Source organism: Phyllobates terribilis, unplaced genomic scaffold (genome assembly GCF_046119375.1).
Source record: "Phyllobates terribilis strain yellow unplaced genomic scaffold, ASM4611937v1 Scaffold_1__5_contigs__length_1240528914, whole genome shotgun sequence".
NCBI lineage: Eukaryota > Metazoa > Chordata > Amphibia > Anura > Dendrobatidae > Phyllobates > Phyllobates terribilis.
The window spans coordinates 862595657-862609080 of NW_027362761.1; the positions used below are offsets into that span (position 1 = coordinate 862595657).

The 13424-nt window shown below is 37.9% G+C and overlaps 1 protein-coding gene across 1 annotated transcript in view; it reads right to left on the bottom strand.

Annotated features, from left to right (window-relative positions):
- BANK1 (B cell scaffold protein with ankyrin repeats 1) overlaps positions 1–13424 on the bottom strand; it is an 857480-nt gene that overhangs the window by 669056 nt on the left and 175000 nt on the right. The window contains exons 3-4 of the mRNA XM_073639073.1: positions 3914–4089; positions 677–818 (exon numbers count right to left, since the gene is read on the bottom strand). Coding sequence (XP_073495174.1) covers positions 677–818; positions 3914–4089 — 318 coding nt within the window. The remainder of the gene's footprint in view (positions 1–676; positions 819–3913; positions 4090–13424) is intronic.

Genomic DNA, 13424 nt, shown 5'->3' on the forward strand with positions numbered 1-13424 from the left:
AGAAACAAGGACAGTGTATCTCCGCAGGGTCCTGCCAGACCCAGAGCCAATAGCAACTTCCTTAATAAAGAAATATGCTTTGTATTACCTCTTCACTTTGCTTGTCTATAATTCTGTTTACTGAATTAGATAATATCACTATCATTGCTCTGTTTGGTTTAGGTCACCTACCAGCCTGGTCACAGAACTAGTATTTTGATTATGTAGTCACCAAGTCTAATGGTGGATAGAATAGTACTACAGACTGAATCAGTTTTGCCACTGATAATATCGAAAATATCAAGAGACCCCACTGGAGATACCTTAGAACTAGTGTTGAGCGAGTATGTTCTATTAACCCTTTTGCCGAGTATGCTCTGGCCGAGCTCCGAGTATTTATAGCTGCTCGGTGATAAGGTTGAATCACTCCCGTGTGCATGATTTGCAACTGTTTGACAGTTTTACATGGGAGGAATGTCTATTTCTTACACATTCCTCACATGTAATAAAACTGTCAAACAGTTGCAAATCATGCACACGGGAGCGATTCAACCATATCACCGAGCAGCTGTAAATACTCGGAGCTCGGCCTGAGCATACTCGGACAGAACATACTTGCTCAACCCTACTTAGAACACAAGTACACAATATGCAATAAAAGAAGGAACAATATATATATTAAATAGCTTCTACTTGCCAGGAGCTTTCAGGTAAAGAATTTCTTCACTCCACTGTTTTGGCTTTTTCCTAATAATAACTTTTTCTGTACAAAATTCAACTTCTACTTCTGTGTTCTTTGGTATTTTCTTTGACATGATAATAAACATTTCACCCAGATTCTGCATAAAGAAAATAAAATAATGAGTTATATTGTAAATGATAATATCTCCATAGAGAATGTTATACTCAGTAGGTACAATGTAAGTATGCACTTTAACAATCATTGAGCTAGCATTTAATTGCTATTTGTTTCGCAGATCAACTAATAATTATCTTTTCACTTTTATGATTCTAACTAGATAACTGATTGCAAATGCTGTTATGTGAAGGTTCCTATTGTAAAATATCTATTTTCGAAATATATACAGTGTTTTTTGAACGTTTATAAACCCTTCAGAATTTTCCAGATTTCTGTAGAGACTTGACCTGAAACTACATTCCAGAAGTAGATAAAGAGAACCAAATCAAACAAATGAGTCAAAAATATTACACTTTGCCATTTTTTATTTAGGAAACTGATTCAATATCATGGGTCCGTAAGTAGCAAAAGAACGTGACCCTTTAGGATTAGCAGATAATTTGAAAGTGAATTTAGAGTCTGTTGGTTTCAATCGATGGTATTACAAGGTGTGAGGGAGTAACCTGTTTTATTTAAAGAACAGGGATCTATCAATGTCTGATCTTTATAACACATGTTTTTTCAAATGTATCATAGCATCAACAAAGGAGGACCTCAGGAAAGTTATTGGTGCTCATCAGGCTGGAAAAGATTACAAAACCATCTCTAAAGAGTTTGAACTTACCAATCAACAGTCAGAAAGATTGTGTTACAGATGGAGGAAACGCAAGACCATTATTACACTCCCCATCAGTCATTGATTAAAAAAAGATCATTACAAGAGCAAGGTGTAATAATAATCCACGAGGTCACAAATAAACTCAATGTAATCACTAAGCAAAGTAAGATCTCTCTCACATTAGCTAATGTTATTGTTCATGTTTCGACCATCAGGAGGACACAGAAACTGAACAACAGTGTTGGGCATACAAGGGTTGCTGGGAGAATGCCACTTCTTACAAGAACATTGCTGACCATATACGGTTTGCTAACGATCTCCTGGACACGCCCGAAGCCTATTAGTACAAAGATTTTGTGGATGGATGAGACCAAATTGAACTTATTTGCATAAATTAGAAATGTTATATTTGGAGAAAGAAAAACACTGCATCACATCATAATAAGATCTTACCATTTGTGAAAAATGGTGGTGGAGTTATCATGGTTTGGGCCTATTTTGCTGCATTTCAGCCAGGAGTGCTTGCCATTATTGATGGAATAATGAATTCTGGATTTTATCAGCAAATGTCAGGACATTTGTTCATTTGCTGAACCTTAAAAGAACATGGATCATGCAACAAGATAATGACCCAAAGATCACAGCTCATTCCACAAAAGAATAGTTTAAAGAAGAAAGTTAACGTTTTGGAATGGCCAAGTCAAAGTCCATAATTTGGTCCTGTTAAAATGTTGTGTAAGAACCTGAAGGGAGCAGAACATGGGAGAAATCCCATTGATTAAACAAAATGAAAGCTGTTTGTAGGAAGGAATGTGTTAAAATTGCTCCAAGCCGATGTGCAGGACTAATAAGCAATTACCGAAAATGTTTAGATGCAGCTATTGCTGCACAAGTGGGTCACACCAGATATCGAAAGCAAAGGTTAACATGCTTTTGCCACTCACAAACATTTGATACTGGATTATTTTTGTAATAAAGAAAAAATAAAGTCCAATATTTTTGACTCATTTGTTTTCTTTATCAACTTTTAGCACTTGTGTGAAAACTGTATGTAGCTATAGGTCAAATATATGAAGAAATATGGAAAATTTTAAATGGCTCACAAACTCTCAATCACCATTGTATATTGCATATACCAGGCAACTTCCTCCTTAATTAATGGCAGTTAGGGTATTTTCACAAGCAGATATGACTTTTTGTGACTATAAGCTAGTTTCAAACAACTAAATAGCTTTGTTTCTGCAGGATGTTCAAGGATTGCTGCAAACCTTATGCAAAAAAAAAGTTGAATAGTAGCTGCAGCACAGTAGAACATTCAATATTAAATTGTCTACACCATTATTTTTACAGCACATCATTTCCAAATTTCTCATAATTGTACTCAGAAATTGAACCCAAACCTGTCAATATCAGCAGGTTTAGCTGACATTAGTCTATTCTATATGGGGGCCTTTACTTATATGGATTCTCCACTTAAATGTAGTGAATTCTTCAAATTCCAATCTGTTCAGTAAGATATTTCTCTGGGAATATTTTTTGACATGATGCTAGGTCATAAGGTACATGAAAGAGGACTCAGTGAACCTTTGTAGCCCCCTGAATACACATTATTTATAAAATATTTTTTAAAATGAATAGTATTTTGTGGCTTATTTCATATTATAATAGTACAGACTAAATAAGATGATATTGCACTTATTCTGTTTCTGTCATTTACTTGGCAGAAAGTAGTTTTCGTTAGATATGTGCTCCCCTTGTCAGCTGGCACCTGTTTAGGATTTAAACATCTGTAGCAATGATACTGGTTACATTGTATGCCATATGTCAAGCTGAAACATTCCGGGACACATAGGACCATTCAGGGACCACCAAAGATTCAGGGTGTGAATCTTAGGGATTGAAGAACACCTTTAGCCTTAGGTTGCCATTTTAAAATGATACAATACAGGAACTGCTTTATAAACTCCATCAAGGATTGAAGACTGATGTTGTCTAAATGGCCACCAAGGGAGCAGACTAGTATTAGCCAAATAATCTCAAATAATTTAGAGATCAAAGACTATTTTTGCCATCATATCACTATGATTAGGGTATACTTGTATTTGGATGACCAGGGCTCAGGGACTAATGTTATAAGAACACCTCAAGGGATCAGGTCATGATTTTTAACTATGGGTCACTAAAGGATCAAGGACAGCTATTAGTATTTTTTACATATGTGTGACAAATGCTGATTGATTCACATGTCACAAACTATAGTAAAGTTCAGTTACTGTATAAAACCTTGAAAAAAATATCAATATATGTAGTGAAACATGAAAGCAACTGTTAGCATCTATTGTATTTATTGGTAGCGATAAATAGACATATAGATGATAAATTAACATAAAATAAATTTGCTTTGTTTCAGCTCATACCTCACATGATACTCTCTTTGGCAATACTAATACAGAGGATGATTGAACAGCTTCTACATCTTCTTGCCCAGCTTCTACATCTTCTTGTCCAGTTTCTACTTCTTCTTGTCCAGTATTGCTCCATACGGAAGTTTCAGTTGCACTCACTGATGGATTTATTTTTCTATCATTGTAGTCTAGAATTCAATCACAGCACTTTTAGTACGAATATAGAAAAAGCACTATGAATTGTAAAGCAATATGTAGCATAACTGTTTATACTTACATTTTTACAGGCTATATTATATATTGTAAGAAAACAGGAGGTAAGGTTCAGGATGTCAGATATGTGTCAGTGAGTTGGTTGGCCTTGGTAATGTAAGGTCTGCACTAGTAACAGGTTACTGAGAGAGTTTTAATTTGACTGGATTTTGGGTCCAAGATTTAGGAGCAACCAAAAGAGTCTGGGTGGGAAAGGTTATTCCCATAATCCAACCTGGGTCTTACAAGCTAATAAAAGCAGCTTGGTTAGTTTAGCAGAGTGGAGTTTGGGCTGGAGCTGAACAGAGGTGTGTTTGCACGTGTGCATGATTTGCGACTGTTTGACAGCTTTAATACATGTGAGGAATGCGAAAGAAACAAGCATTCCTCACATGTATTAAAGCTGTCAAACAGTCGCAAATCATGCACACGGGAGTGATTCAAACATATCACTGAGTACGCTGAAGATACTCGGTACTCGCCCGAGTATACTCGCCGAAAGGGTTAACCAGACATACTCGCTCATCACTAATAAATATATATATATTATATTATAATATGTAAATATAAACTGTATATATATATATATATATATATATATATATATATATATATATATATATATATATACAGTATAGACCAAAAGTTTGGACACACCTTCTCATTTAAAGGTTTTTCTGTATTTTCATGACTTTGAAAATTGTACATTCACACTGAAGGCATCAAAACTATGAATTAACACGTGGAATCATATACTTAACAAAAAAGTGTGAAACAACTGAAAATATGTCTTATATTCTAGGTTCTTCAAAGTAGCCACCTTTTGCTTTGATGACTGCTTTGCACACTCTTGGCATTCTCTTGATGAGCTTCAAGAGGTAGTAACTGGAAATGGTTTTCACTTCACAGGTGTGCCCTGTCAGGTTTAATAAGTGGGATTTCTTGCCTTATAAATGGGGTTGGGACCATCAGTTGTGTTGTACAGAAGTCAGGTGGATACACAGCTGATAGTCCTACTGAATAGACTGTTAGAATTTGTACTAAGGCAAGAAAAAAGCAGCTAAGTAAAGAAAAACGAGTGGTCATCATTACTTTAAGAAATGAAGGTCAGTCAGTCCGAAAAATTGGGCAAACTTTGAAAGTGTCCCCGAGTGCAGTTGCAAAAACCATCAAGCGCTGCAAAGAAACTGGCTCACATGAGGACCGCCCCAGGAAAGGAAGACCAAGAGTCACCTCTGCTTCTGATGATAAGTTTATCCGAGTCACCAGCCTCAGAAATCGTGGGTTAACAGCAGCTCAGATTAGAGACCAGGTCAATGCCACACAGAGTTCTAGCAGCAGACACATCTCTACAACAACTGTTAAGAGGAGACTTTGTGCAGCAGGCCTTCATGGTAAAATAGCTGCTAGGAAACCACTGCTAAGGACAGTCAACGAGCAGAAGAGACTTGTTTGGGCTAAAAAACACAAGGAATGGACATTAGACCAGTGGAAATCTGTGCTTTGGTCTGATGAGTCCAAATTTGAGATCTTTGGTTCCAACCACCGTGTCTTTGTGCGACTCAGAAAAGGTGAACGGAAGGACTCTACTTGCCTGGTTCCCACCGGGAAGCATGGAGGAGGAGGTGTGATGGTGTGGTGGTGCTTTGCTGGTGACACTGTTGGGGATTTATTCAAAATTGAAGGCATACTGAACCAGCATGGCTACCACAGCATCTTGCAGCGGCATGCTATTCCATCCGGTTTGCGTTTAGTTGGACCATCATTTATTTTTCAACAGGACAATGACCCCAAACACACCTCCAGGCTGTGTAAGGTCTATTTGACCAAGAAGGAGAGTGATGTGGTGCTACGCCAGATGACCTGGCCTCCACAGTCACCAGACCTGACCCCAATCGGGATGGTTTGGGGTGAGCTGGACCGCAGAGTGAAGGCAAAAGGGCCAACATGTGCTAAGCATCTCAGGGAACTCCTTCAAGATTGTTGGAAGACAATTTCCAGTGACTAACCTCTTGAAGCTCATCAAGAGAATGCCAAGAGTGTGCAAAGCAGTCATCAAAGCAAAAGGTGGCTACTTTGAAGAACCTAGAATATAAGACATATTTTCAGTTGTTTCACACTTTTTTGTTAAGTATATAATTCCACATGTGTTAATTCATAGTTTTGATGCCTTCAGTGTGAATGTACAATTTTCAAAGTCATGAAAATACAGAAAAATCTTTAAATGAGAAGGTGTGTCCAAACTTTTGGTCTGTACTGTATATATATATTGTCTCATAGAGGTAATTATAAAGTATATAAAGCCATCTCATAGTTCGTGTCATAGTGAACATTGAAGCAAGGCTCACACTATGACACTCAATGATCCTTGTCGGCTGGGACCCCACTGCTGCAAACAGATAATTAAAGTTGGTCATCTGATGGATCACAGACACAGCTTGCAAAAGAATGTGGAAGTGACAGATTTATAGTCTGTGGAAATTCCCTATGGCCCTAGCCTCCCTATTTACGGAGAACTGCAAACAGATTGCTTTATTCCCTTTCCAAGTATAAATATTGCTTTTTTTATGAACAAGGAATACCCCATAGTTATTTCCCGCATTGTGACAAATTAGTGAATGCAATGCATTGACTTACATCACTGAGCGCTCACCGTATTAGTCCCAAATTAAAATCTGACAGTTGGTTAACATTATATATGCCCTGTTTCCTATCTATGGAAAGCTAAAATCATAATAGGAAATATAATATTAATATCTCCCTCTTGGGACCTCCAGGGGCAAAAATATCCTGAAAGTTGGAAATCTTTTAATTTTTTGGACTCTAGCCACATCCTATGACCAGCCCCCATTTGAGCTCAACAAAGAGAGGTATGTTGGTGTGGTTTTTATTCAATAAAAGCAGATTTTGATTTTTTGTCTTTGTCAGTCCTGGAAGACACAGTGCGCTGTAGTTCTGTACCGTTTCTCTAAAAAGAGTGCTTCCCTCCACTATGATACGTGCCATTTCTGTGACACAGGTTTAGAACTTTCTTTTGTTATTACTTTTTATTTTATCTGATTGTGTATACTGTCTTTGTCTATTTTATTTCATTGTATTTTTTTGGATTAAATGTCTAAAATGTAATAGCTTCATTCATCTTGCTCTATAAACCACATCCCTGAAGCAATACCTGTAACGAGTGTCCAGTCAGCCTGTATAAACAATTGGTGGTGGCAGTTAATTTTTCACTTGTTATTGTGGAGTTTGACAGTGACCGTACCGGGATATATATATATATTTATTCCATGTGTTAGAATCAAATGTATATACTATACATTCACTGTGAGCTCCTTGCATGCACTTATAGGCAGAGGCTTGTCAGTCACTGTCAGCGAGCAGGGAGAAGCCGCCGGGTCCCACTTGTATGACTAGTCATCCGTGCAGTCTCGGTCCCTGGCGGTGATTAAAATTAAAACATACATGGCTTTGATGCACAGCCAGGAGCTGATACATGCTGCCTACGGTTTGGGCAGCATGTATCAGCTGACAGGTTCACTTTTGTAAAGATGGAGCTGCAACTATCCAACAAATACATCCTAGCCGACCATGGAAGTTAATACTTGAACCAGAGCATTTTATAATGAGAAGGGTTGAAGAAAATTTACATATCAGTTCACTGCAGTTAGTTAAAGAAGTAAAAAGCACAGTATGGCATCCACTGAAGAGGAACGGCATGCATGGATATCGTCTATGTAGAAAGTGTCTTCTAAAGGCCATGCACAAAAAAGCCCACCTACAATTTTCCAGGGCCCATACTGAAAAATATAAAGACTAGTGGGACTCTATATGCTGGAGTGATGAGAGCATGATTAATGTTTTTGAAACTGATGGCTTCAAAACTGAATAGTGACTCAAAGATGAGGAGTAGAAAGAAAAATGCATGGTGGCTTCAGGGTAACATGGTGGTGACAGTGTCTTTAAAAGGGGCTGCATGAGGGCTGCTGGTGTCGATGAGCTTCATTTCATTGATGGTATCATGAATTCACAGATGTCATGCTCAATATTGAAAGAAAAGATGCTACCATCACTCAGTGCCATTGGTGGACATGCATTTTTACAAAATGACAATAATCCAAATCATGTTGCAATATATGTGGAATATGGAGGTTCAGAATTCGCGTTGCCCAATGGTTCAAATATATGATCATACAAGATGACATTGTGGTTTGGTCCTGTTCAAGAGGTTTGAAAACCTTGAAACGTGTTGACAAAATAAACCACATTCATGCTTCACCTTCGTGTGTGATCTTATATTTGAACCATTGGGCAGCGCGGATTTTGAACCACCGTATTCCACATTTACTGCAACATATCTACTTAGTGGTCCTGCAGCAGCCTTTATATGCCTCTATAGGAGTTGGGACTGTCACAACCCTATCAGGTGAGCATACCTATAACATTTTACACCACTTGGTCATCAGATAAGACCCTATTTGCGCTTTTTGCCTTTCCTGTTTTTCCAGTTTGTTTTAATAATCCAAATCACACATTTAAGTCCACTGTTGCATTTCTGAAGAATAGAGTGAAAGTGATTCAGTGACCTAGTACTGTATGTCTCTGATTTAAACCCACTCGAACACCTATGGGGAATTCTGAAGAGAAAAGTTGTCATCACTCTTTCCAGCAACCAGGCTCTAAAAGAGATCATTGTTAATGAATAGGAAAAAATAGATGCTGCAATATGTAGCAAACTTGTTCATTCCATGCCTAGAAGACTTGGTTCCGACCTTAAAAATCATGTAGATCATACAAAATACTGGATGTAGTTGTTTTTGATGTGAGTGTATTTTATTTATATTATTATTACCCTTGCTTTCATGTTATGGGTGAAAAAAATATTCTACAAAACTCAGTCTCAGTCAAAATTTTGGAAATTGTTCTTAATTTCAGTGAGATATTGATTACATTTTTACTTTTTAAAGTAACAGTATAGCATTTATACTGAGCATTGTAAATCTGTAGTAGAGATGAGCAGAGCTTTTGAAATTCAAATTCACGGAGTTTAACAAATTTTCCCTAAAAATGTAATTCTTGCTGAAGAAATTCTCTCAAATTTCGATACTTGAAAGCTTATAATTGCTCAGAAAATATATGTGGGGGAGAGGAGAGAGAACTTACACACTACAAAAGAGAGAGAGAGCTTACATTATATAGGAGAGAACTCCACTGATCATAAGAGTTTATACTCTATAGAAGAGAGAGAGGATCCCGCTGATGATAAGAGCTTAGATTCTATAGGAGAAAGAGAACTCCACTGATCATAAGAGCTTATACTCTATAGAAGAGAGGGAGGATCCCGCTGATGATAAGAGCTTAGATTCTATAGGAGAAAGAGGACTCCACTGATCATAAGAGCTTATACTCTATAGAAGAGAGGGAGGATCCCGCTGATGATAAGAGCTTAGATTCTATAGGAGAAAGAGAACTCCACTGATCATAAGAGCTTATACTCTATAGAAGAGAGAGATTAGTTGGAAAACAACTCTGCTATCCACCATCAACTGCTCCAATCGTAACGGCTGATCTGTGATGGCCCAGATATTGATCACAACTGTCAAGGTATGATAATCCCTTAGATATCATAACTGCAGGGCATTATGGGTAAGTTCACGTTCCCACGTAAAAAGACATTAGCCCACTCTCTGAGGTGGCCATATCATCACTTCCCAGACTCCTAGTTCTTTTTGATGCTGAGGATAGTCCTTAATGACATTATGTGTATTTTTGGGTTTGTTGCCCTGCCATATAACAAATTTGGAGCCAATCGGACATCTCTCTAATGATATTGCATGATGGATAAGTATCTGCCTATATTTATCAGCATTGACACCAAGAAATGGGTAATTTTGAGGACTGTAGATGGAGTGGTTGGCCAAGGAAACTTAGCACATCAGATGACAGATACATCATGCTTAATTGCATTCAAAATTGGAAGAATTCCAGCAATGCCATCAGAACTGGCAGTGACCAGTGAAAACCAGGTTGAGAGAAGTTGAGTCAGAAATGGTTTTCACGGAAGAATTATGGCCAAAAAACATAACTTCGACATGGAGACAAGGTCAAGTAACTCAATTCATGCATGAAAACATAGGAACTGAGGTGCAATAAATGGCAGCAGATGCTCTGGACTCATGAATAAAAATGTGAAATATTTGGCAGTATCAGAGAGAAGTTTAATCGCCAAAGGGTTGGAGAATGGTATAATAGTGACTACAGGCCACAGTGAAGAATGGTGGTAGTTCCTTGCAAGTGTAGGGCTGCTTTTCAGCAAATGGATACTTATCCATCATACAAAATCATCAGGAAGACATTTGTTTGGATTTATTTATTTTTCTCCAGCAGGACATTGAGCACAAACATGCAGCCAAAGTAATTAAAAACTTAAGATCTTCAGTTTAAAGAAGAGTCAAACTTACATAGCTGAAATCATATTGCCAGTGTGTGATACAGTTATATGAAAAAGTTTGGGCACCCCTATTAATCTTAAGCTTAATGTTTTATAAAAATTGGTGTTTTTGCAACAGCTATTTCAGTTTGATATATGTAATAACTGTTGGACACAGTAATGTTTCTGCCTTGAAATGAGGTTTATTGTACGAACAGAAAATGTGCAATCTGCATTCAAACAAAATTTGACAGGTGCATAAGTATGGGCACCCTTATCATTTTCTTGTTTTAAATACTCCTACCTACTTTTTACTGACTTACTAAAGCACTTTTTTTGGTTTTGTAACCTCATTGAGCTTTGAACTTCATAGCCAGGTGTATGCAATCATGGGACGTACTTATAATGCCCTGGAGAATAAGAATGGCAGGTCAGTTTTAGAACTCAGTGAACGTGGTAAAAAAAAAAAAAAAGATATGTGGTATTGCACTTTTTTTGCAATTTCACCCCACTTGGATTTTTTTTCCCGTTTTCCCGTACGCGATATTGTAAAACCAGTAACGTCATTCAAATGTACAACTCGTCCTGCAAAAAATAAGCCCTCACACGGACATATTGACCAAAAATAAAAACGCTATGGCTCTGGGAACAAGGGGAGCAAAAAACGAAAATGCAAAAAACGGAAAATCCAAGGGTCCTTAAGGAGTTAATTCTGATGATCTAAGTATTTAGGATTGGTCATTTAGACATTTTTGTCCACATGGATGTAACATTTTATGCACCAGACACCTTATGCAGCTTCATGGGTTCCACCACCATAGATGGTGTCCAGATTTCTCTTGTGGTGAACTGATTCCCCTTTTTGACTTCCTTGCACATTTGTGATAATTAAACGTTTTCAGACAACCAATAGGTGGCATATTCAAACTAATTATGGGAATCATTGCTATAATAATAATTCTCATGATTAGACACTATTGATTGAGAGTTATTATTTTATGAACTATTATTTTCTACTATTTATATGAATTTTGTTCTCTTATGATTACGAATACAGAATTGGACCTGATCTTTGGAATGTTATTCATCATCTAGAGTACTGTTTTTCCATTATCTTTCACAATCCTCGCATATTTGTTTTTTAAGGTTTTTAATGATATTGTTATGTGTAATTTAATAAAGGTATCTATTTTTCATAGAATCTGTTTGAGGGTCTTTTCTCTTTTGGATTGATAAATCTGCTTTACTTAAGAAAATTAAGGAACATAAGTGTTCAACAAGTTATATTAAAGATATTATCAATATATTGTATGCTTATGCAGCGAGAAAAAGTGCACACACCAGCCGGCTTATAAGCTGGGTATGGGTGAGATCTCAAAAGAGAGTTGATTGGCTACACATAAATTAAATATTAGCTTTGAAACACTCAAGGGTAACAGGAAAAAAGCTACACTGACTATTAATAATTGACATACCATTAGCGATGACGGAGCACTAAAATGCTTGGGTACTCGTTGTTCGAGTCGAGCAAATTGGAATGCTCGGGTGCTTGGACTGAGTAATGAGCCCAATGTAAGTCTATGGGAAACTCGAGCATTTTTCCGGCGGCTCCCCCCGACGGTCTGCAGAGGGCCTAAAAACTGCCCAAATCGATGGGAACAGTGCTCAAATGACTTGAGAACAGCATGGGGAAGACCCCTGGAAGCATTTCTGACTCCCAGGTCACTGCTGTCAACAACGTTGTCAGAGGTATTACGCCACTTTTACGGACATAAAACATACAAAAACTAAACCAAAATGGATTTTAATGGGAAATATGCAAAGGAACATCCTTTCCAGGGTAATGACTTGTATATAAGGCAAAATAAATATACAAAAACAAAAATGCTCCTCCACACCTTGGGCTGTGTTCACATGTAGCGTTTTTGACGCGTTATTGCACTTTTGCATTGCTTTCAACCGTGACAAATGCATTCACCAGGAAATGTCATTTTAACATTTTACAACCTTATCTGGCCATGTGGTGTTTGACACATGATCAGATACATCCTGTTTCATTTATGATGGGGGGACTCTGGAAGTCACAAAGCCTATTTTCATAGGGCCATCAGACTGCCCTTACTATTCTTAAAGGGCCAGCAGTTGGCCCTCATTATTGTTAGAGAGCCATCAGCTGATTATGCTTCGTTGTTATTAACGAGTGGGTCTCCAATACTGTTATTGCGTATGCAGTGACTGCAACGGTTGCCAAAAAGTTGGAGGAACTCCAATGCCCTTTGCAAGAGACGTAGAGGTCAGAGAGCCTCCTTAAAACAATGTTCCCATTATAAGGAAGTGTGTCTCCCATACTGTTTGCCTTTGCAGTGAAGCAACGGTTGCCAAAAATTTGGAGGAACTCCAATGCCCCTTGCAAGAGACGCAGAGGTTGGAGGGTTTCCTGCAAAAAATGCTCCCATTATTAGGAAGTGTGTCTCCCATACTGTTTGCCTATGAAGTGAAGCAGTGGCTGCCAAAAATTTGGAGGAACTCCAATGCCCCTTAAAAAGACTTAGAGGTCTGAGGGCCTCCTAAAAACAATGTTCCCACTGTTAGGAAGTGTGTCTCCCATACTGTTTGCTTATGCAGTGAAGCAACGGCTGCCAAAGATTTGGAGGAAATCTAATGCCCCTTGCAAGAGACGTAGAGGTCGGAGGGCCTCCTGCAAAAAATACTTCCAATATTAGGAAGTGTGTCACCCATACTTTTTGCCTATGCAGTGAAGCAACGGCTGCCAAAATTTGGGGGAATTCCAATGCCCCTTGCAAGAGACGTAGAGGTCGGAGGGCCTCCTGAAAGCAATGTTAC